The following is a 24,617-nucleotide window of genomic DNA, read 5'->3' on the forward strand; positions in this document are numbered from 1 at the left end:
TAAAGCATGTCAACATATTGTTACAAAATAGTGATCTTTTTAAAAAAGCATCATATGACCCCTTTAATTATTACAGCAAGAAAACTACTAATGTGTCTAAATTAGGGCTGACAATCTATTTAAAATCTTAAATGATTTAAAAAACTTGAGATTTATTTGAGGTAAACTGACAACCCTGGTATAAATACTAATAAAATTATTATTATGATTATGATGATGCTTATTATTATCATTATTAACTATTATTATTATTATTATTATTATTATATGGTGTAAAAATAGGTTTTGTTTCCTTAAAGAATTTGCTTTCCCCTATTAAAAATTATTTTATTTAAAAAAAACATTTTGACATCACAGTCATCATCACATCTTGGCAAAGCCTTGTGTACACTCTATTGCCTTCTGCGTTTGTGGTGTGGAGTCATGTTTACGATAAAATCTATTTTATTTTATAGAGCGCAACAAACAGACACTTAATCTGACTTATAAACAAGTTCAGCGGCACTGACTACTTTGTTGACATCTGGTGACAGAGTTTGGCTAGGCAACAAGCAATCATATGAAAACCAGATTTTTACTCCATTAAACACAAAACTCTGAAATGGAAAAGCAGATGAATTAAACCAAAGTCTGGCTATGATATGCAGGACATGGTCCCGAATTAAGGATATTAAACATTTTGAATCGAAAAAATAAGCACCAACAGAGCAGAAATACACAACCTTCCTTGCGATGTAAAGACTGAATCAAAACTACTGTCATTTTTTTCCAGCAAGAGGAACCTGCTGTGTGTATTCGCCGTTAATTTGTGAGCGATTAGGTTTCAGGAACTTAATTAAAGTAGCGTTGTGTTTATTGTTAGAGGCTTAGGTTAATGCAGTTCATCTACTGGCTGTTGGTCTTTCCAGGCTCATTTTCTTCCCCTTCCAAGATTATTTCTTTCGGTGGTACAAAGGTCTTTCGGATGAACCTGAGAAAGTTTGCGCATTTTGTTCTCCTTCTGTCTTTGGTTTAGACACGTTCAGAATATAACAGGATGATTTAAGGCCTTTATTTTCCCGAGGATCACATTATAACAATGGGAACAAGATAAATAAATATGCTCTTAGTTGAAGCTGTTTGTAGCTCAGGCAGGTTAAACCAAGATCCTTAAACAAACTGTTATAATTTCTGTCACTGGATTTGATCATTTGTACATTTGTGTATCTGGTCAAAATTAAAACATCAACATAAACTAAGCTCAGTCAGCTGTACCATGCAGTGGAAACGCAAAGTCCAAGTTAAACACTGTGGACAACACAATGCAGTGACATTTCAAACAGCCGTACCATCTCAATGGGTCCAGATGTGGAGAGTCTAGGTTTAGCCGCAGTGTCTCTGGCCACCACCAGCTCCACTCGGTCTCTCTGCTGCTGGAGAAGAGCGATGGCCTGCTGCTGCGTCACGCTCGGATCCAGAGGAATCCCGTTAATCGCCAGAATCTGATCGTTCTCCTGCAATCTTCCATCCCTAAAGATAAGAAATATCATTATTATCCTCCATGTGATTCATTTAGTTGCAAATAAATAAATAAATATCATGCTAAAATGTGTTTAATATTAACATTTTAGCTTTGTAAACAAATTCATAAATACATATCCGTCGACAAACATTTGTTTTAAACAAATAAATTGATTCCAGTATGTCCTAACAAAGAAACGGACCTAAAACAACATGAAGATATTTGACGTGTACAGCAAAAGGGATAGATTTCTCACCTGTCTGCGACACTCCCTGGTTGCACCTGTCTGACGAACACACCGTGACCGCCGACCCCCTCTGGTCTCAGACCGACCACACTGAAACCCAGACCACCAGACAATGGCTTCTGCAGGCTGACGAGCTCCGTCTTTCTTCCCTGAGTTAAAAAAATCCAGTGAAGATGCATCATTCATACTAACCGTTTAAACAACGCAAGCTGAACCAACACATAGTAGAACATATGTTCAATATTTGGCACGTTATATAAAACAATGTTTATCCAAAGGAAAATGACATAAAATGTATCCCACCTTTGCTGCTGCTTGTATCCATCTCTGAAGCTGCTCAGAAGGTGCGTTAGTTGAAGCTGTACTGCTGGACACCACAGATCCCAGGCTGCTGGACGGACGACTCGCACTGACGATCAGCTGACCCTTCCTGGAGAAACTGAACTCTGTGCATGTGTCCGGAGGCAAGCTGTTTAACTACAAAGTACAGAGAACAAAGTCAATTCTAAAGCTATACAGAAAATAAAATATACTACTAATAAAAGTCATTATTATTACTACAGCTATAAGGGTGATTGATTAATAATAATAACTGAATGGATGTGTTAGACCAAATAATTAATCGTCTCATATACATTACTTAGACAAACATAAATTATGCCCGTTTGTGAATTAGTTTGATATATAGGCCTAATAACGCTACAAATATAACAAAAACAACAATAATAATGCATATTTATAAATTAGTTTGAAATGAAGTTTAATAATAATAATAATAATAATTTAATGCATGAGTTAAATGTTTAAAATCTGTTTAGACAAATTAATTGTTTAAAAAATAATAATTATAACAACTTACAAACTTGTTAGAAGTACATTTTAAAGGGGTCATATTATGCAAAATTTTCCTTTCTCCTTGGAGTGTTACAAGCTGTTTGTGCACAGATAAGATCCCTAAAGTTGCAAAGACTCGACCCAAAGAGATATTCTTTATAAAAGTTAAGACTCGTCCACGACCTCCTAAAACGCCTCGTTTAAACACGCCCCCACACATTTACATTACATTTAAATGTCTACGTCACTGTGTTGGAAGATTTGCATAACGCCGACCAAAATGTTCACACAAAGAAAGAAGGCATAACTGATTCTCGCTGTAGTACTGGTGCTGCCGGCGCCATGTTGTGAGATGCTGTGTGTTTCATTGTAGCACGAAACTACTTTGTTTGGTCTTCCAAAAGAGGACACAACTAGAAATCAGTGGTTAAGTTGTATTTACAACACTGTCCCAAAAAAGTTCAACCCAAATATTCAGATGTGTGCAGCTCATTTTACAGAGGACGAGGACTGTTGAGAGAGTAGCCTAAAATGCCGGTGTCTGTTTCTATAAAGTGGGGCAGTTCCAGCTTTGTAAGGACAGTCTGGTGTTTTTGACTCACAGTCTGTAAGTACGTTTTCATATTTAAAGAATTTGTCACTGATGATTCAAACATGAGTTTTGAGCAGTGTAAAGCAGGCTTGTTTGTTGTTTCTCCAATCATAAATACAGACGTGGTTTTATGTTTACGAAGCGCGATGCAACACAATGCGTAACAAGACAGTACAAGTCATTTTAATCAGTAATTATGTGCCCACTGGATTCTACAAATGCCTCGTTTGTAATTGGGTTTTTGTCTCATCGAGCCGGGATACACGGCATCACAGTATGGTAAGGGGGATAACATTTCCGTCACATGCTTGAAGTACTCGTCCAATCACAATGCACTGGATATGTGGCTAATGTGTACACCTCACTGTTCGGACCAATGAGCTTTGTTAAAATTGACGCTTTTCAGAAAGGTGGGGCATAGAGGAGCAACAATAATGTACAGTATGTGGAAAATAATGTGTTTAACCTTAAACAACTTAAACAGATTTCATTACACCAAATACACAAAATAATGTTCTTTTATTAGCAACATCAACTTGACCCCTTTAATAATAATAATAATAATAACAATTGAATGCATGTGTTGGATACTTAAATGTTTCAAATGTGTTATTTCCAAATATACAAATTGTTTACAAATGTTTCTTATAAAAAAATACACATTTAATAAATATTATTATACAATTACACAAGCAATAATGCTAATGCCTAGTTAAGAATTAGTTTGAAAAACTTTTTAATAATAATCATAATAATAACTAAATGCATGAGTTGGATACTTAAATGTTTCAAATACGTTTGGACAAATATATATAGTTGAAAATTATTTTATGATAAATTACACATTTGGTATAAATTATTAATAATAATAAATGCATAATATAATTAAAATAAATACTATTATTATTACTATTATTACAACAATAACAACGCAAACAACAACAATAACGCTTATTTACAAATTTGTTTGAAAAATGTTTTAATAATAATAATAATTATTATAATTATTATTGTTGTTTTTGTTGTTAGAAGAGTTGGACTAAATGCTTCAATGTTTCAAAATAGTTATACAGACAAATATAAATTTTGCCTATTCACTAATTTGTTTCACAATAAGCTCTTTAACCATGTAGTGGAGAGGCCATGATAGATATAAATATATATATATCGTTCAAACATCTTGTCCAAATAATTACCACATACTGCTGAGATGCTTGAATGTTTAAGTTAGTTATGCAGACAAATATAAATTACGAATTTCTATTAAAAAAACCTGACAGATGCAAGTACACAAATAAATAAATAAATAAATAAACAAAGAAACTGTTTATCCACCCTTAACTCATTTAGCTTGTCCAAATAATCTGGGATAAACCATGTGCTGTAAATCTAAAAGATAAAACAGCCCACAGAGGAACAGCCATGTCCTACAGGCAGAGGAAAGCGAAAAAAAAAAATCAATACATTCCTCTGCAGTATTCGCTAGTCCCCAGCAGGTAATGTATTAATGACCTTTAGACTCTTACTGTGGGAACTTATCAGTCTTGTGCTTATTTAGTCCGGGCTGACAGAGCAGGTTCCAGCCCACTTCATCGATACATCTCCGACAAGGCAGTTACTCAAACTCAGACAGTAGATATTAAGGCTTGATAGAAACTCTGGCTGTTGCCCGCCTCGACATTCTTGATAGGTTTTTCACCTGACGCATTCATAGGTGCATGTCTGACCTTCCCAGCACTTAGAATATGAATTTGAGCTTCCGTTATTGCCATTATCTTAATTTGGTGTGCGGATTGTTTTTTGTAAAGAGGTTTCTTGTGTCAATAAAAACTCAGACTGAATACAAATAGGGATGAGGGTCTTTTAGCACTGCGAGTCTATGGATAAGAAATACACGCTCACTTGCCTGCATACTGGGATGGGATGCTAACAAACAAGTTCATTTTTTAAGTTATTTGGGTTTAAATAAATGTGATTTTTTCAATGTTTTTTTCAACATTGTCACCATTTTTGACAGTAGCAACAGGTTCAGCACGTGTGCGCTGTCTACTGAACGTAAACAGCGCTGATTACGTTCTGGGGTACTCTCCAAAATGGCGGAAGACGGTTAACTGGGGGAGAAGAATTGCTGAATAAATTATGTTATTATTGTTTTCTTCGCGCACAGAGAGTATTTTCGTAGCTTCGTAAAATTACGGTTGAAGCCCTGATGATGACCCATGGACTATTTTACCAATGTCCTTGCTACGTTTCTGTGTGCTGATTTCTGTGGTAATAGCATTGCTGTCTACGGAGGATAAGAGAGCTCTTAGATTTCATCAAAAATATATTAATTGGTTATCTGAAAAAGAACAAAGTTTCTAAAGGGTTTGGAACCACATGAGGGTGAGTAATTAAGCACAGATTTTTCATTTTTTTTAAGTGAACTAACCCTTCAAGGTTTTTTTTTTTTTTTTTACATTGATAGTAATAAGAAATGTTCCTTGAGCAGCTAATCAGCATATCAGAACGACTTGTGATCATGTGACACTGAAGACTGGAGTAATGTTGCTGACAATTCAGCTTTTTAAAGCTATTTTAAATACATTCAAACAGAAACCAGTTCTTTTGAATTGTAGTAATATTTCACAATATTACTAATTTTACTGTATTTTAATCAAACAAATGCAGCCTTGGTGAGCATAAGAGACTTCTTTTTTTAACTCCAAACTTTTAAACAGTATAGTGTATTAATTATAATATAAACATATATAATTTAACTTTAAAGCTCACAGTAAGACTGTCTTTAAAGGTGTATGTGTTATCACTAAAAAGTATTTCCATTTATCTGCTTTAGAAGAAGACTCACCTGGTCTTTGAGCTGTTTGACGGAGTGCTGCAGGGTGAGGATGTGGCCGAACAGAGGGCTCTGCAGAGCTTCCTTCAGCGTGCCGAGCCTGTCGCTGTGGGTCCACTCTTCCCTCTGCACGAGCTTGGACTGAAGTCTTTCCAAGGCCTGGAGCACCTGCTGCCGCTCGGAAGCAGACACTGAGAGCACACACAATCCAGATATTAACCATGCAAAGACAGATTAAAGACATAGTATGCTTGCTTAGATGAAAATCAGAAGAACGAGTGAGACCTGTCGGTACGCTCTCAAACATTGTCCTTATCTTGAAAATTCAGTGCAGATTGACCTGTGAAAGAAGTAGTACACAGGAAGAACACATTTAAGCTTCAATTAGATTTTTAGAATTGACTAGTCAATAAAGACAAGTTCATAGTATTCATTTAATAAAAAAAAATGTATAAATTAATGTAAAGAAAATGTATACATTAAAATTGTTCTTGTTGAGTGTAATTTCCATTAAAAACATTATATAAATTTCAGAAATACTAATAATTATACTATTAGGATTGATTTAAAAGTACTTTTACTCGTATATAAGTCACTAAATGACCTAGGACCGAAATATATTGCAGATATGCTCACTGAATATAAACCTAACAGAGCACTCAGATCATTAGGATCGAGTCAGTTAGAAATACCAAGGGTTCACACAAAACAAGGGGAGTCCTCCTTTAGCTACTATGCTGCCCGCAGTTGGAATCAGCTTCCAGAAGAGATCAGATGTGCTAAAACACTAGTCACATTTAAATCTAGACTTAAAACTCATCTGTTTAGCTGTGCATTTATTGAATGAGCACTGTGCAATGTCTGAACTGATTGCAATATATATTTTCACTATTTTTTTTATTTAATTTTATGTAAAATCATTTTCTAACTGTTTTAAATTCATTTTAAATAAGAACAGTTTTAATAATTTTAAAAGTTTTAAAATTGCTTGTTTTATTCTTGTTATTATTTTTCTTCATTACTATTTTACTTTCTTTTATGTAAAGCACTTTGAATTACGAAATGTGCTGTATAAATAAACTTGCCTTGCCTATTATTATTACTACTACTACTGCTATTATTATAATTTAATTGAATTTTTAAAAGAAGTAGTTTCTTATGCTGATCAAGGTGCATCTATTCTATTTGATCAAAAAAAAAATTTATTAAACTAATTTTGTGGAGGGAAAAAAGTATTGCAATTTTAAAATAAAAGTTTTCTATTTTAATATATTTTAAAATATAATTTATTTATTTATAAGTAAATCTGGATATGATTTTCAGGATTTTTTGATAAATATAAAGGTAAAAGAACAGTGTTTATTCAAAAAAAATATATATATATATATATATATTTTAATATACACTACTATTAAAAAGTCTGGGGTCAGTAAAGTAAAGTATTTTTTTTCCTTTTTTTTTCTTTAAAGAAATTAATACTTTTATTCAGTAAGGATGTGTGAAATGGATAAAAAGTGATTTTAAAGAGTTACATTTCTCCAAAGATGGTAGTAAATCTTAGTTTTATTAAATGAATGCTGAAATCATGCATTTGTTTTCATATAATTAAACAGAAATTAACCAAAGTCTCAAGTATCGATTTCTAAAACCTGTAACCATATCTTACAAAAGATCTTTTGGTAGTTTCTGTTCACGTAAGCAGCCAACTAAATAAAAGTGAGTCTATCTACCTTACATACCCACGAAATTTATGTCCGTACACTTGTTCTTGGGGTTAAATCAAAACTTTGAATCCCTCATAAAACACAATCCAGCATTTCAAGACTTGCTTTGGCCTGAGACTGAGTCCTGTTTTGTCTGTTTACACCTGCGCGAGCCTCACCTGAAACCAGGAAGTGAACGTTCACGTTTCGGCGAACTTTATTTTCGTTTAAACACAACGAAACCATTACGCAACTGAAGACGAAAGAGGTGTTTATATTCCTACTCCTTAAATAAAGCATTATTTATAGAATGTCATATCATATAAATTAAATAAACGCAAACAAACAGGTGCGTACGCATAAAACACTGTGAAATCAGTGCTCTTAAAACTTGTTATTGACAGTCTAAAAAAGACATTAAAGAATCATTTTATCAATCGAAACGTGCTTTATTTTTAAATATCAACAATAAACCATAACTTTGAGAGTGAAAGAATGAAAATACAACCTCATACACAAACGTATTGCTGCTTCCCAATTCAAACGCTATAATGGGACACAAGCTAGCGCAGTTAGCCGGTTATAAAGTTGATTATCAGCATCAATCACCGCGAGTAAGTTGAACCGACACTTGGTTTTAAGAGCGAACTTTCTCTAACCAAACAATCTGGCTTTATTACGTATATAAATAAAGTTAAAGGCAACAAATAAAAGAATTACGAGAGACTTACATGATATGTGTGCGGCGAATCTAGTGCACTGTTCCTTTAAGAGCCCCGGCAGTCACGTGACAGTTCAACATGGCGTTACGCTGGAGTAGTTTGTTGCGCTTTCGGTCAACAACACGGCCGCTGATCGTCTTCACCTTCTGCCTGACTGTCATCCACAGTCTGGGGGACGAGGTGGACAGCTGTGATAAACTGCGACTGGGACAATATCCTTTCAAAACCGCCTAAATGGATTGAGATCGTTAAAATAGTATCCGGCTAGCTAGCATTTCCGCTGTTACTGGTGCTTGTTTTGAATATAAATGTACTGATTTAACTTACAAGTCACTATTTACATAATTACGGTGGAAATATTAGGTGTTGTGTTCTAGATTCGTGATTCAATCTTGTATGGAGTGATGCAAAAGGCTATACACAATATGCCCTACATTGCATGATATTAGATTAGTTTTGACGTTAGACCTGTTTGAACATTTCAGATGTGTTTTTATAACATTAGTGTACAATGTAAGTGTCAAGTTGATTGTCTTCTGATGGCTCGTGTCTGTCATTCATCCAGCACTAGTGGAGATCAGTATCAGTTAATGTTGCTTTGTGATATAAATACCACTTGATTTCTCCTTGACAGAGCTCAGGTATGTGTGTAAAGAGCCCAAAATAGATGATGCTACTCAAGAACCAGAAAACTGCAAGGACCGGTTGGCTTGGGGTGGGTCGGCCGGCTGCGTACATATGTTTCACTATTTAAAATGCTGCTATTGTAGTGTGTGAATATCTATTTATAAATATTACAATTATAATACAACTAAATTAATATAATTTATAATAAATAGTTAGATTTTTTATTATAATGTAATGCATTAATATAAAATGTTTATTTTATGTATCATTTATTAGAATTTCAAATTTTTATAAATTTAATAATATAATCAGGTAATACAATATTATAATGGATACTATTTTATGTATTTTGATTTATGTATTTCTATTCATTAATATAATTATATTATACAGTATTATTTATTAATTGTGTATTATTAAATAGATATTTATTAAATGAAAGTATTAATATTTATTAAGTGTAATGTGTACATTTATATAATGTAAATAATATATAATGCAAAATATTAATTACTATAATTATAATACTTAGTGTGTGTGTGTGTGTGTGTGTGTGTGTGTGTATATATATATATATATATATATATATATATATATATATATATATATATATATATATATATGAACAGTATAGTGTAAAATACATATAATTTTATAAATATTAAAATTTTTATATAACTAAATTAAATTGTGTTTAAAATTATATGAAATTATATTACTAATTTATTTTAAATATATAATACATTTATATTAAATGTCATACATTTGTTATGAATAATAATTCTTTTTTACTTTTATATTTATTATGTAATGTAATATTTTATGTATTATATATAACAATATACTGTAACACTAATAGAATTATAAACTATAATCATATATTTTAGACTAGAATGTAATAATTGTGTTATAATGTTATGTTTTATAATTTCTTATAATTGTTATATACAATACTTTAAATGATACTTTGAATATTTTTTTGTGATAACATGATTTTTATTTATGATAAGAATTAATCATATTAATATGTATTTTTTTTCCTCTTTATCCATAAATATACTGTGTATATATATATATATATATATATATATATATTTATATATATATATATATATACACACTTTATTACTTTATTTATAAACTTTTTTATATTAAAATTTCTGTATATTTCATTCTTATTTATGTTTCATAAAAAAAAAATATGTCTCTAATGCCAGAATATGCCTGATACTAGCTACATGTCACTACATGTCTGTTGAATCAGGAGTCTAAGGCTGTGTTTCATTGCAGTGGAATGTCTACCTGCTCCGAACATCAGCTGCCGGCTGTTAAATGGAACGCAGCTCAAATTCAGCGGTGTAGAGGTCGGGTTTAACAAAAGCATCCCGTGTCGAAATGTGTAAGACAAACTTACTCTGAATTTGAGTACAGATTATTCGTATTTGTGAATGATCTGTAAATATATTTGAATAACATGGATGCGCTTTGTTTTACATTAGGAGTGGTTACTCATACAAGGTAGCTGTTGCCCTGTCACTCTTCCTGGGATGGATTGGGGCGGATCGGTTCTATTTGGGATATCCAGCCTTGGGTAAGACTGTATTACTTGACTTTTATTGTTGGTCTTTTTGGTCCATTCTTTACAGACACTGTGAGATTTAATGATAGGAAAGTGAAATCTGCAAATGTTGCAAACCATATTCAAACTTGTCTAAATATGTAGACTGCTAGGCCATGGATCCAAAGGTGGATTTTTTCCTCTTTGGCTGTGTGCCGTAACCCGAAATCCCCTTTCTGGCACCCATTTACTCATCAATAACTCATGAAAATATCTCATGCTTGTGCTGCGCTGAAACACTGGACCTTTAGAAAAGACAGAATCAGTCCTGGATTTTCTGCTGTTGACATCATCAGCTCATTTCCTTTCCAAGGACACACCTTTTCACCAGATGTTCTCAGGATAAGAATCACATTTTTCTTGCCCTTGTTGATTTAAAAAGGCAGATATGGATATTTCAGCACTGACATGGAAATTGGATCTGATGCCGATAATTATTATGATTATGATATGACAGTAACCGATATAATTGTAGATTAGTGTTTTTTTTCTTAATGCCCAGATCTGATAACAAAATCTAGAGAGCAGGGTGGCATATTTAATCTCGATTATTATTTTATTTTGTAATTTAACAATAGCAAATAAATAAATAAAAGTACAGACTCTAAGCAAGCACTTATTTTACAAAATTCACTAAAACAATCTGTTATTTTAGGATTATTTATATACTATACTATTATTTTTGTTTTATATTAGCTTTTATATTTTCAGTTTGCAATTTAATTTGCTAAATTTTTAGTATTTTTTGTGCTTTTGTCATTTTTATTAGTTTTTTTTTATTCTAAATTGATAAAATTTTTAATTTTATTTTTATTTTTTTAATTTTAATTTTTAAGTTTTATTTCAGCTAGTAATTATAGTACTTAATCAGTTATTTGCCAATGCTGCATTTCTATATTAAACTTTGTTTATTTTACATTTTTCATCTAATATTTTGTTTTATTTCAGCTTTATTTGAATTAACACAATTATTTTTTTCTTAATATAGTTAATAATTACAACACTGATCTTTTTTTTACTACAATGCAATTAATAATTACCATATTATATTAGTGACAATCATCTTGGGGAATAATGTAAAAAAAAAATTAAACAAACTAAAACATACATAAATTATGGGGGATTTTCAGGAGACAATCTCTTTAATTTTAATAAAAATTCATGCCTAAAAGAAGAGAGACTTTGTCAGCCATATTAAATGTAAAAAAAATAATAATAATAATGCTCTTGAATTTAAATAGACATTTGACCAGGGGCCTGTTTCATAAAACAAGTTTACCAAATAAACCAGGTTTATTTCAGTTACTCTGATTAATTGTCAGTTGATTTGGTTCAAAATAAGTCAGAATAACTGAAATAAGCCTTGCTTATTTGTTAAGCTTGTTTAAAGAAACAGGCCACTGGTCATGTTTTAAACAGGTTTTGTGGGATTCCCTCCATCAGCCATGGATTTAAAGACTAATAAACTTTGATTAAAGACTGGTTATTAAAGTGTTCTTCTAGTCTTTCCGTTAGTTCGAAGAACTCTGGACCTTCCCCTTTGACAACGATATTAACAGTCCCCACCAGATCCACGCCTGTTTAAAAAATAAACCCCTGAGAGAAAATCACAGCACACACTGATGTCATGAAATGGTTTTGTAGAGCTTTTAAGAAAAGGTACATGCTGTTCACACATGAGGCCAAGAGTATCAGTCCATACAGAGCTGTAGATCACGTGCTGCTTTCAGAACAAGTGAGAAACCCCTTTGATGAACACCTTGCTCTTTTTTTGGCACCAGCTGTTTTAACAAAACGAATCAGCGTGCGACAACTAATTAACTAAAACAGTTCTCTCCTTTACCATCAGATCTCATGGTGTTCGCCTATCCCATAGTGCAATTATTGTCATCGCATGCAGATGAGTTCAAGCCATACATCTAAATCACAAGGCGGGATACAGCGGGAAGCTCTGTTTTTCTGCCTCTCTACACGTTTTAAGGACTTCCTGATCAATTAAGCACCTGCTTTAGGACAAAAGGGCCTGGCCGTTTGAAGGTCCCCCTTGTTCCCGGCTTCTTTGTGAAAGGCAGGCTCACACCACGCTGGAGTCAGTTGTATAGACATGTTCATTGAGAGCGTAATGGCCCAGCAGCTCTGAGGTCAGTCCAGACCAGGTGTGACTCAAAGGAAGGCCTGGACTTGTTGAGAAGACATTCTGCAGGTGGCTTTTTTGATATCCGTCCTGGAATCAACATGCCTAAACCCCTCAATGATCAATTATAAGAAATATTAGAGATGATTAGCAGCAATTATGTTTGAATCGCAGAATGGAAGGGGGTTTTAATTGACTGCAGACCTCATGGGCTCCTGATGCTTTTTTCAAATGGACATCCAAAGTAGGCCTACTTAAATTTAAGCCAAAATTGTTTATTTTGTGGCAATTATGTGCGGATGTTATAAACCTTGACTTGACTCATGAACATTAATTGAGTGACAATCTACCGAAGTCTTAAATGCACAAAATCTTCCAAATTCTTCACACGGAAAGAAGCCAGCTGTACGAATTTGGCTGACACTTGTAATTTGACCTTACAACCTTGCACAGTGGTTTGAAAACTTCAACACCAGTCTGCACTACTGCAAGCATGGAAAAACAACAACACAATGAATAGCTTTGCCCTCAAAATTGTTTTTCTTTGTGGTCATACAGAGAAGCCAGAGGAAAATGTTTTTGGACACAAACTGGTAGTGATGGGAGGCTTTCAGTACAGCATGTTCTTGGTTATCATGTGGATAACTTTTTGTTTGTTTTCAGGCCTACTGAAATTCTGCACTGTGGGATTCTGTGGAATTGGAAGCTTAGTGGACTTCATGTTGATATCCATGCAGGTATGGCTTTTGACCCATTTACTGATGCATGCATTTACTTCTGCTTTGTTCTCAAAGGTTGATCCATTTTATTCTTTTATTTTGGTTATTAACATATTAGCCCCATTATGCCCCACATTTTATTTCAGATTGGCTGTAATTGTGTCATTTCACATTGTATTTTGCTTTCACCATTTTATTTATTTGAAAGTATATTTGATTTTGGAAATGTGATTTATTTTTTTTTTTACTTTTATTTGGTTACATATTTTATTAATTTACTATTTTATATTTATTTTTAAAAATAAATAACATTTTTCTTAAAAATATTGTGAGATTTATTGTATTGTATTTTCTTTATAAAATAACTATATATATATATTTTTTTTAGAACTGTATAACTATGTTTTAATATATTCCTTATTACGATTATCTACCAATACAGAGATTTTGGGGTAAGGTTGTTTAACGGACATATAAATAATGTCACAATGGGGGTGGGTGATAGGATAGTGATAGGATAGCTATGGGATAGTGGAGATATACAGGAAGCAAGTGGAAGAAAGCGGGAATGGGATCAGGAAAGGTCCACAAGGTGGGATTCAAACTTGGGACACCCGAAGCACAACGGTGGGCAATTCTCCCTCTCAACTAACTATTAACTACGCCTTTTCCCTAAAACTCCTGATTTTCTTCTTATGAATAGTTATTAAGGAGGATTAAGATATCTAAAATATGTTCATGTAGAATATATCCAGGCATTAATATATGTTTTGTAGTGACATTTCTTTACGAGTGCTGTAAATCTGTGATAACATGAGCTATCACCATTGTGCCATTTTTATCAAGACCTTTAATAAATATACAGTAAGTTACTTTGGTAAAAAGCGTGTGCTAAAAGACTACTAGTTTACATATAGCATATTAGGGCAGTAACCAAGGGAGGCACTCTACCCACAATCCCCTAAATGAGCTGCAGATACAGAGACTCGGCATTGACTTGTACTTGAATGCTTGTGTTTGTATTCAGTGGCACCTGTGTCTCTCCTCCGGTGCCTCCAGCACTGTGAAAGGAGCTAATGAGACATGGTTTGTTTACGCCTCCTCCTATGCCGAGTCACACGCTCCCACAGGACTCCCCTAACCCCTATTAAAGGCCCCCTACACCTGACAAGAAAAAAAAAGCCACTCCATTTGTCATCTTGTTAGGCCTAACCTCACCCACTCCACTCTCATTAGGCCTCGCGGGTCTGAATGAAGCTATACATGAGAGACGTTTGCTCACCGCTACCACTTCCACACACCACTGATGACAGATATTTATGGAAAGCTCTTATGGGTGTTGAAGGATAGTTCCAGGAATAATTATTACACATACTTTAGAAATCCACCGACTGCTGCGTCATATGTTGGAAATGTTTGCGTCCCCCACTGCTAGTGTAAACAAACATTTTTTTGAGATTTGCTCAGATGTGTCTGAGCTACTGAACACTAAGGGAACAATGAGATGATGTCTTTCAACATGTTTCGGAATGTTGGGAAAGATCAGGGCAAGAATCTCAAGTCTCAAGAACCATACATCATTATTAAGCTCTACTCTTTCAATCACTTTAAAATTTACTGACTTCCATAAAAATTGTGTGCCTCAAATCCTCCGTACCTGGTTTGATTATGCATAGTTGCCTTCAGCACACCACCTCAAAACAATACCTGTCCATTCAATGACAATTTCACTCTCCTGCCAGTTTATTATCACTCCTTCAGTCGTTTTGTGTTCCTTCTTGGAAAAATCCGCTCCTTCTAGCCGCAGTGGATAAATAAAGCAAGCCTTTATTTTTTGAAATGGCCGTGGCGGCTTTGATTAACAGGGCCACTGCAGTGTTTATTGTTCTCTTAATGTCTTATTGAAGGCCCTGGGAGAGCAATGCTTTTAAGAAGTGCCTCTGGCAGCCAAAGCTGTCACGCGCTAACATTCTCAATTAGCTGTCGACTGTCGGGCCCCTTCGTTTTTAAATTGTGACACTTTTGATAAAGAGTATCCCCTTCCCTCGGGACCCCATTTGCACACATCGCTCCTCTCTAAAACCCCATATTTTATACACTTAACTACCTTCGCTAAGAGCCACGTCGTCTGGGAAATGCATCTTTGAGAACTAATGAATAAACACCTGGGACATGTTGCTGTTATTTATATTCATCGATATTCCCTCCCGCCAGTCGCACCACGTTTTGGCCTTTCGAAAGTAATGATGCAAGATTAATGGCACCGCAAAACTATGGGTTTGTGAGTGGAGGCATCGAATGAGTTTGATGGATCGAATGTTAATGGTATGAGAGAACATGAAACTCTAGTTGACCACCACACCAATCTAGACAACTCTCGGCCGATACCATTGCGAAAGGAAATAGCTTGTATTGGGCCGCTGCCAGATGAATGCTAATCTCGATATGGTAGAACACAGTATCTGTGTTTGGTGGGCGCCTTTCTCCCTCTACCAGATGTGTGTTCTCATTATCATCCTGTCCCAAAGCGGAGCAGAGCAGAGCCGGCAGGGCCAGGTGTTGGACAAGTATGCCTGCAGGAAGCCATTACACCGTCTTTGTGCGTCAGTCAGTAGTAGTAGCTGATCTCAGAACTGGCACAGGCCCCAGTTTGGGCTCTAGGCTCATTGCTGAAGCTCTGATCTGGGGACTGTCCTTCGGGACACTCCTCCTCACCAGGACTCCAAAAGCAACCTCAATTACAACACTGCCTGGGGTTAAACTTAAATTGCCTCCAATTCGGCATTACTGTCTTATAATTCAATTGTACAAGCATAAGCCATCTGAGGAGGACGATAGACCCTACCAGCCCACCTGGTAATCATCATTGTGTAATGTGGAATCATGTAATTGTCTGGTGAAAGATTACATTGTTATGTAGGTCTCCCTACGCTGCTCTGACATTTGAGACTCATTCTGTTTGCTCTGGTGTAGATCGTGGGTCCATCAGATGGGTCGGATTACATTGTGGACTACTACGGGGCACGCCTCACCCGTCTTTCGATAACAAATGAGACCTACAGAAGAACGCAGCTCTCTCTGTGAAGACACCAGGTGAGGATCTCTTTGTCAAAGCAGTGAAAACCTAATACAAGGGTGGATGCGATAGTTGTGAACCCTTTCACACAAAACCAGCAGTGTTGAGAGAGCAAGACAAAGGGGTGTATTGGTAAGTGGCATATTTTGAAAGTCCTTCAAAGGTTTCTCAATAATGCGATGAGTCAAAGTCAGTGGTGCTCTCGAGTGACCTCCTGGGGTATCAAAGCAAACTGGCAGACCAAGGACACCTTCAGCTGTGCTTTAAGACCCCGTCCACTGCCCCTCACTCTTCTGTTCCCCAGAAGAGGCTCTCTGCTCTGGGGAGAGAGAGCGATTAAATGTCAGACGTGCCGAGAGGACATGGGGAAAACACGGCAGGGTCGTGAGATTGCACTTATTATGGCTGGCACCAGGGCTGCATCTGTTGAATTTTGTCCTGGTACTCCACACACACACACACACACACTCTTGCCGACATCCCCCAGATCCAAAAGAAAATAGTGGCCACATTCTAGACGATTCCTAATATCTTTGTCTGTACCCTATCAGTTTCTGTTTCCTGCCAGTTCAGCTCTCTGGTTAACATTTGCTGCCGCAGTGGTAATGGCAGTGACATGGGTGTTATGTGGAATGGGACCCATGTGGAGACCATTACTTGCTTTCCCGTGTTTCCATTGTTCCAGCATAAGCCTCCGAAGAGACAAGGTCTCAGTCCCTGATTCACTCAGCCACATTCACCTCATCTCCTTGTCTATTTGCTCCTCTTTTCTTTTATCTCTCTCTTGCTCTCACACAAAAATTGCTAGGAAAAGTATAGTCTGAAAACAGAGGCATTTTCAGTAGAGAATTTTGACAGAAACTAAGAACAAGAATAGGTTTATCTGTAGGCCACCATCTCAAACCATAATCCTTGCTATTTCCTTGAAGCCTGATACAGATTAACATTATATCTAGTGCTATTTCAAGACAATCAGCCCATATTTAAATAAATATCCCAAGGTAGATCTAGATGAAGTACCCCAGACATAGGTGAACTACACCTAGATCTAAACCAAACAACCCAAATTTAGATGACCTACACCATTAGACAAAGCAACCTGTGTGTCAAATGGTCCAGTCCTTGGATATAAAAAGTTCAAAAATTGTATCCTATGGATTCAATACCTTTATTATTTGGGGCAAAACAATTAAATAAGCTTATCTACCCCTAAAAGGTGAATTACTACCATGAAACTTTCAGGGGTAAATACGTTTTTAAAATGTTTCTTTAAGGGGTTCTGCCCAGCAACAAGCTATCTGACAATACACAGTGCAAGAAACCCTCTGATAAATGTCCTACAACCAACCTAATCCTCCTCCTGTTTTTCTATGTTTCATCCTTATAAATAGGTTTCTCATGTTTACATCAGCTCTGGAATGAATCCAGAAACGCAAATGATGTTCTTTCTCGTATAGGAAAAATGACACTGATCCATTTTCAGAATTGGAAACGTTCCCCACCACATGTGTCTTCTCCAGTGTGGGAAGAGACTGATTTATCTTCTGCTTGTGTTATCCTGGACCTGCTCCCAAACCGAACTAACTCTTTCCATTCTGCCGTTTCAGGTGGATCCCAATGAGATGACCCACCAAATGTACAGGATCGTGTTATGTAAATCCCATCACCACCAATTTTCTTTGGACATGCCTTTGCCGTTTCCAAACACAAAATCACATGGATATGCCAAACTACGCTCTGGGAAAGACTAGCCCATGTCTGGAGTTGCAAACATGGCTCATGTATATGCTGAGCTAGCTTTGATCTCACCGCTCCAAGTTCTGCTAGGATCCTTGTATAGCTGTTTTTTCCACTGGACCACTCATGTCCTCTATCACTCTCTCTCCATCTCTCCATCCATCAATCTCTTTCCATGAGTCATGCTGGTGGAATGTCATACATGTTTTATTTCTTTTCATTCCTGTCCTCACTAGCTTCACCTTGTTTTACATTGTGTGATGTTTTGATGTTATTTAAACACTGTAAATAAAGTTTTATCTTTTTTTTTTTTTTTGCTGACATGTTTTGTACTTTGCATTGTTAGTAGAAATACGCAACTAATCGGTTTCCCTGTTGGTTCTGACAAGTATTAGCAGATGTTAAGTTTTGTAGTTAACCTGTAATGACCAATATAAGAAAGATTTTTTTTTTGCATCAGCCGTCATATAACAACATCTGGTATTGGTCAGAATAATCTCTAATTGTAAGATATCGTATAATATTGGGTTGTTACAAATTTCAGGTGTCTAATAAAAGTGGTACACCGTAATCCCCTCCGATCTTAAAACAGTCTGTGTCAGACCAATGTCAAGTGCTCCTTCAATTTTACTTGAGTGTGTCTGCTTGTCACATCGCCATTGATACAGACTCCTGTAGAGGCTCTTCATCACGCTGAAGTGATGGCGAAGCAAACCTGACTATGCCAATGTGTGTGCGTTTACGTGCGTACGAGCATGCTTCCTTATGAACTGCAGTGTCCTTGCTACAACACGTACGACTCTGCTTGGATATGTAAAAACAGATTTAGCACGTTCCCCAGCGTCTGTGATGACGGGTGACCAGTGCTGCTTTGGGACTCTGCCCAAGCTCTCCAGAGCCTGCTTTAGGCATCTCTATAAATCTCCATGAAACAATAGTTTGGACAGCGAGGATTCGCACAGTTTTAAGGTGTTCAGTCGCTTTGAAAGGCAACCGCATGGTTCAATTTGAAGCATCATTCATGTGAGTTAGGCCCTGAAGTTTGCTACGTAGGATTACGGATTTGAAAACCTTAACTGTAAGAATGAGCAATAATAACAATGCACCGCTAAGACTTTGAATGCGTTTAGATTAAGTATATCATGTCATGCAGCTGTCAGAGTTGTTAAATGTCTCCTTAAAAATGGAGAACAAGATAACTTTGATCTTTTAATATAAAAGAAAAAATTGATTCATGTGCAAAATGTTTTCCTAACCCCCTTTGCCCCTTTCTTGTTCCTCTTTTCTCCTCCTCTCTCGAGCTCTTTTCTTGTTCCCCAGCAGTGCAGGGCTTATCAATAGACCAGCCGGATAAGAGACTAGAGATTTATAGTGCACTTCCCACAAGAGAGAGCAGCAGGTCTGGCAGCAGCAGCTCTGGGACTGCACCCTCCCTCAGTGCGGAGGAGGCCATTCCTCATCCGGCCCTGGTGTTTTATAGGTGCAACCTCTCCCGCTCTCGGGCCCTTTGAGATGGAGAAAAATTAAGAGGAGGAAACAGCTCGGAGGCGGCGTGGGGTGCTCCCTTTCTTTTACCCATCCAAAAACAACAAACTCCCAAAGGAGGGGTGAAATAATACTGCATTGCAGACCACATTGATTCCTTATGCAGCTGCATCAGGTAGGGAAAAGGGTCCAAAATCACTTATTCCTTCTCTCGTTCACTATTTCCAGGATGGTGCATGCCACGTAGTGCATTTTATGGGGAAAGAAGAGAACAAAATGAGTGAGTGATGTTTTCATTGCCCTTAAAATTGCGCAAATTGAAAATACGCCTAATGGAAATACAAAAATTGCGCAAAAACTCTCATATATCGCAAAAAGGTTTTTACACTTGTATCAGGCGATTTGACAAAAGGAATATTTCGCGAAACTGCAGAGGACACAGTATTTTTTCTGCGTTTGCAGGTCACCTGACTTACGCAAAAGTCACATTATCATTCTTTAATGCACTATAACCTCCGAGAAACACCTCATATGTGTCTACTCTCAAGTATAAAGGTCTTTTCCTGCCATTAATGCTTCGGTAACCCCTTATTTACACTATTTATTTATTTCTGCTTGTGCTTATAGCAGCTGCACCGCGGCACGTTTCAGAAGCAGCTCTCCACACTGCTTCACTAAAGATACAGGTCTACATCTTCTTCGATTAAAAATGGCTAGTGCAGTAGCTGCAATGTCAACCTACCAAAATCTGTTACCATGTCTTATCGCGGGATAACATTTTTAGTTTTAGTCACACAACATCGGTTAATGGAAATGCCATTTTTTCGCAATAGTTTTTTATCAACATTTGTAAAATATCTCAAAAGTTGTGCGCAAATTTGTAATGTGGCGTCTGAAAATGGCTGACACTCCATGCAGTGCACTACACAAGTGATTTAGAAGCTAAATTGTTTGGTAGATGGTCATGTTAGCAAAAATTGACTTGAAATGTCAAAGGCATGTGGCTGAACTTTGAGTCTTTGCCTTCTGTCCACCTGAGAGATTTGATACACAGAGACTCTCAAGACAAGATGACACTAAACAGTGCTAACAGGAAATGGCTGAGATCATGGGGCCTGTAAGGTTCAGTGTAAATCTAAATGGATGTTTCTGAGGTAATTTAATGGCCCCAAAAAGCATCTTAACATTTAAGAAACACTTGAGTTCAAAATGACAACAATGATTAAAATCCAATGGCATTCAGACATTTTTAAGTGTGGTTTAAATGTCCAAATACTTTTCGGGGCCACTAGCCGTAATGGTATATGTATTTGACATGACAGGATGTGGACAGGTCCACAGCTGCGAAATCCCACATTGAGTGCAGCATCTCTGATCCTTTCCCAGAATTCAACAGTCTTGATATGTGATCACCAAGAAACCCCTGCCCTCCAATCACCACTTCTCTCTCTCTCCGTCTCTCTCTCTTGTTTCTAAACGTGTGGTGCATTGAAGTGCAAATGCAATCATGAATGGAGCTCTCATACACTCGTGATATTGACAAGCATTTCTGGTTGACACTTTGCCAAGCAAGCTGTCCTTGTCACTCTCAACATCCTGTAAAGAAAATGATGAAGAATTTCTTTCTTTAACAGAGCTCGATTTCAGCCGATTTCTGGCCTCCTTGATAAACGCTTTCTGATCAAAGCTTTACATGTGCTAATAAAAATAAACGAAGGCCTTTTTCAACCTCAGATTAAAAAAAAAAATGTTTACGTTATTTTAAATCATAACTTTAAATGTCACATGTATAATCAATTTTGTTAATTGCTACTTTTACCTTTTATTTAACTGCTTTATAACATAAATTTCTCTCAATAGTTTTTTGTTAGTTTGTTTGTTTTTCCCATAATTTCTAGTTTATTCTCTTAGATTGCAACTTTATCTGGCAAAATTGCAAGGACTGTTTTCTCGTAACTCTTTTTATCTTTCTTTTTTTTTTTGCAATTTCTATATTATCATAATTTTTACTCTTCCCTGACTATTTTCCTTAAGTTTGCGGTTAATTTTCATAATAGCTACTTTAATAAATACTTTATATTTCACAAATTCACAATTATTTATCTTATTTGTGACCTTATTTCTCCAAATTGTAACTCACAATAGTGACGTTATCGTCTTAATTACAACTGTATGTGGCTTAGCTATGACATTATTTTTCAGAATTGTGAATTTATATTTCTCAATTGTGTGCTCACTTCTTAATTTAATTAGAATTTAAATTGCAGCTTTTTCTTTCATTTGCAACTTTATTTTTTTTTATTTTTTTATTTTTTTTACAGTTGTGACTTTATATCCCAAAACTGCAACTAGTATATTTCTTGTAATTGCTTTTTGTCATTTATAAATTATTTATCTGTAACAATATAAACTCCATGATCACGGGAAGGAGGCGGGAACTGGCAGACAATCAAATATAAACTTTAATTACAAAATAAAGACAAAACAGCGCGTCAGCCCCTCACGGACAACTGACGCGCACAAATAAAAACCAAACACAAACTAAAATCCAGGCCTGGTCCTCTCTTGTCCTTCACTGTCGTCGCTCCAGTTTTATATCCTTCCATCTCCTCCGTGGGACTCGAGACCGGTGGGTCGAGCAGGTGTCGCTCGAGTCATTTCCAATCACTCCACCGGCCTCGCTCCTGATCACACGGCTCTCGGCCCCGTCCCACTCATCACATTATCATAATGCCAATCTCAATAAAAAAAATTTTTTTCTCAAAACTGACTTTTTTGTTCCCTGATAAATGTGACTATATGTTATGCGATTTTATCTCTCACAATTCTGACTTAATTTCTTATTTTAAATGTTCTCTCAAAATTAAATGTATTTTTTTTGCTCTAAATGTGGCAACGGGAATAAAAATGAAAAAAAAAAATGAAAAACGCGAGGGTTAATTTTCTCATGAGAGCAAAAGCAATCAGTTAAAATTACTTTCTTCGTCAATGGTGTCAAATTGCATGCATAACCTCTTGCGTTACAGAGACATCTGCCTCATTTGGATGGATTGATGGTGTCAAAACAGTCTTAGTTTTTGATTATTGTGCAAATGCAAGTGCAGGTCACACGAATAGGCCAGACTCCCAGTCGTCACCGGTTACGAAGACGGTCTGTGTGACCTTCAGTCCAAGCGTGGTCTTGTAAGCTAATCTGCTTAGCTCCACACTGTGTGTGTGCATTGGCCTGCTAGAAACGAATCGAGTACCGTGTTGTGGCTCTCGACGCAGTCTATGACTCAGCAGAAACGCAGTCAGTTATCGTCTCCCGTCACCTGCACAGCCCCACTGCAATGAAGCTGTGGACGCAGCACATCGGCGGAGAAGATTCATGGCGCTGGCGTACCGCGCTGTCTCACCTCTGAGTCAAACACCCCGGCGGCATGGGCAGAGCTCATCCTCACTGATGGAGACGCCACAGCAGCATAGAGAAATCTTTGTTCGCCAGCTGTCCCTGATTTTACAAACATTTTACACTCCTCCCCCACCTTTCCCCATTTCTTCTAAAGTACATCCTGTTTTTTTGGCCAAGTTCTTGGCTGGGACCAGCCGCGCAAACTCAGGTCCGATGCTTGCTACAGGTATTCAGGGTCACGCACCATGTGTGTTTAATCAAAATTCAATTACTGTGCCGCACCACGCTCCAAAACCCCACAGTCCAGGTTATGAAGTATGATGAAACAGGCCCCGGCTCTAATTGGTTCAGTATGTAGCCAATATCTCTCTAGCATGTTATGATAAATAGCTTCCTGTGCTGGAGGTATGCAATTCCAGCGTCCCCTCCTCACCTTCTCCTGGTCTCCTTCTTTCTTTTTATCTCTTGTTTTCTATCTTTCCACACGTTTCATATATGACTCTGATCAGTCCGGTGGGATGCAGGTCAAAGTTGTTGTGTTTTTTAGAGTCAGGCCTGTTGCGAGTGCAGAAGTACTGCTGTCAGAACTCATTGCTGTTCAGTTTACATTTTGATTGATTTAGAGTTTAAGCAATGATCTGACTGTATTACCATTATAAAAAAGTATTACAAGTGCTTAAGGGTTTTATTGAGCACTGAACATAAGTAGGACCATGTTTTTTGTTTTGTTTTGGACAAGTTCAAGGTTTGTTGTCTAAAGAGAAAACTGCGGAAAGACATTATATGTACACACACACACACATCGTTTTCTGAGGTAAATGTAACATAAGCCGTTTTATTGATGTCTTTCTTTCTGAAACTTTGGGTGATCACAACAGACATGATACACTTCAGTAAGTTGTACTGTTTCATGCTATAACTAGTAGTAAAGCGGAAGAGAGAATAGGTTCATGTGCGTGAACATGGTGTGTGCACACCAAAAGTGAAGCACATTTTCACATTGCGTCGCATTTAGATATAAACTCACAATTGCGAGAAATAATGTCAGAATTGTGACATATAAACTCGCTATACTGAGAAATAAAGTCAGTTTATATCGCGCAATAATTTTTTCTCAATTGCGAGTTTTCATCTCAATTGCATGATAGAAACTAAGATATAAACTCACATTTGCGAAAAATGCCGTCGGAATTGTGAGATATAAACTGGCAATTCGGACTTTTATGTCAGAATTGCATGATATAAACTAATTAACTCAGAATTGTGATATATAAACTCGAAATTGCGCGAAATAAAGTTTATATCTCTCAATTGTGACTTTTTTACTCCGAATTGCTAGTTTATTTCTTGCAATTAATTTTTTTCAGAGAATTGTGAGTTTATACCCCGCAA

General features: G+C 36.3%; 2 protein-coding genes across 2 annotated transcripts in view; one reads left to right on the forward strand and one right to left on the reverse strand.

Moving 5' to 3' along the window:
* Nucleotides 1-8,562, reverse strand: part of LOC132160200 (inaD-like protein) — a 128,547-nt gene extending 119,985 nt beyond the window's left edge. Inside the window, exons 1-6 of the mRNA XM_059569946.1 lie at nt 8,445-8,562; nt 6,296-6,350; nt 6,023-6,201; nt 2,052-2,225; nt 1,758-1,897; nt 1,329-1,509 (exon numbers count right to left, since the gene is read on the reverse strand). Of these exons, the coding sequence (XP_059425929.1) occupies nt 1,329-1,509; nt 1,758-1,897; nt 2,052-2,225; nt 6,023-6,201; nt 6,296-6,317 (696 nt within the window). The 5' untranslated portion in view covers nt 6,318-6,350; nt 8,445-8,562. The remainder of the gene's footprint in view (nt 1-1,328; nt 1,510-1,757; nt 1,898-2,051; nt 2,226-6,022; nt 6,202-6,295; nt 6,351-8,444) is intronic.
* Nucleotides 8,514-18,917, forward strand: LOC132159801 (TM2 domain-containing protein 1-like). Its single transcript, XM_059569406.1, has 7 exons — nt 8,514-8,652; nt 9,082-9,150; nt 10,353-10,461; nt 10,562-10,653; nt 13,478-13,551; nt 16,507-16,626; nt 18,217-18,917. Exons 1-6 carry the CDS (start codon nt 8,514-8,516, stop codon nt 16,615-16,617), a joined length of 594 nt encoding a protein of 197 aa, XP_059425389.1. The 3' UTR covers nt 16,618-16,626; nt 18,217-18,917.
* The last annotated feature ends 5,700 nt before the right edge of the window (nt 18,918-24,617 follow it).

Source organism: Carassius carassius, chromosome 16 (assembly GCF_963082965.1).
Source record: "Carassius carassius chromosome 16, fCarCar2.1, whole genome shotgun sequence".
Classification (NCBI taxonomy): Eukaryota; Metazoa; Chordata; class Actinopteri; order Cypriniformes; family Cyprinidae; genus Carassius; species Carassius carassius.

Bases quoted from the DNA above. Each gene is read 5' to 3' on its own strand.
- LOC132159801 (XM_059569406.1), top strand. From the start codon at position 8,514: ATGGCGTTACGCTGGAGTAGTTTGTTGCGCTTTCGGTCAACAACACGG. The intron at 8,653-9,081 runs CTTTCAAAACCG...AGCTCAGGTATG, and splicing joins ACTGCGACTGGGACAATATC to TGTGTAAAGAGCCCAAAATA. The intron at 13,552-16,506 runs GTATGGCTTTTG...GCTCTGGTGTAG, and splicing joins TCATGTTGATATCCATGCAG to ATCGTGGGTCCATCAGATGG.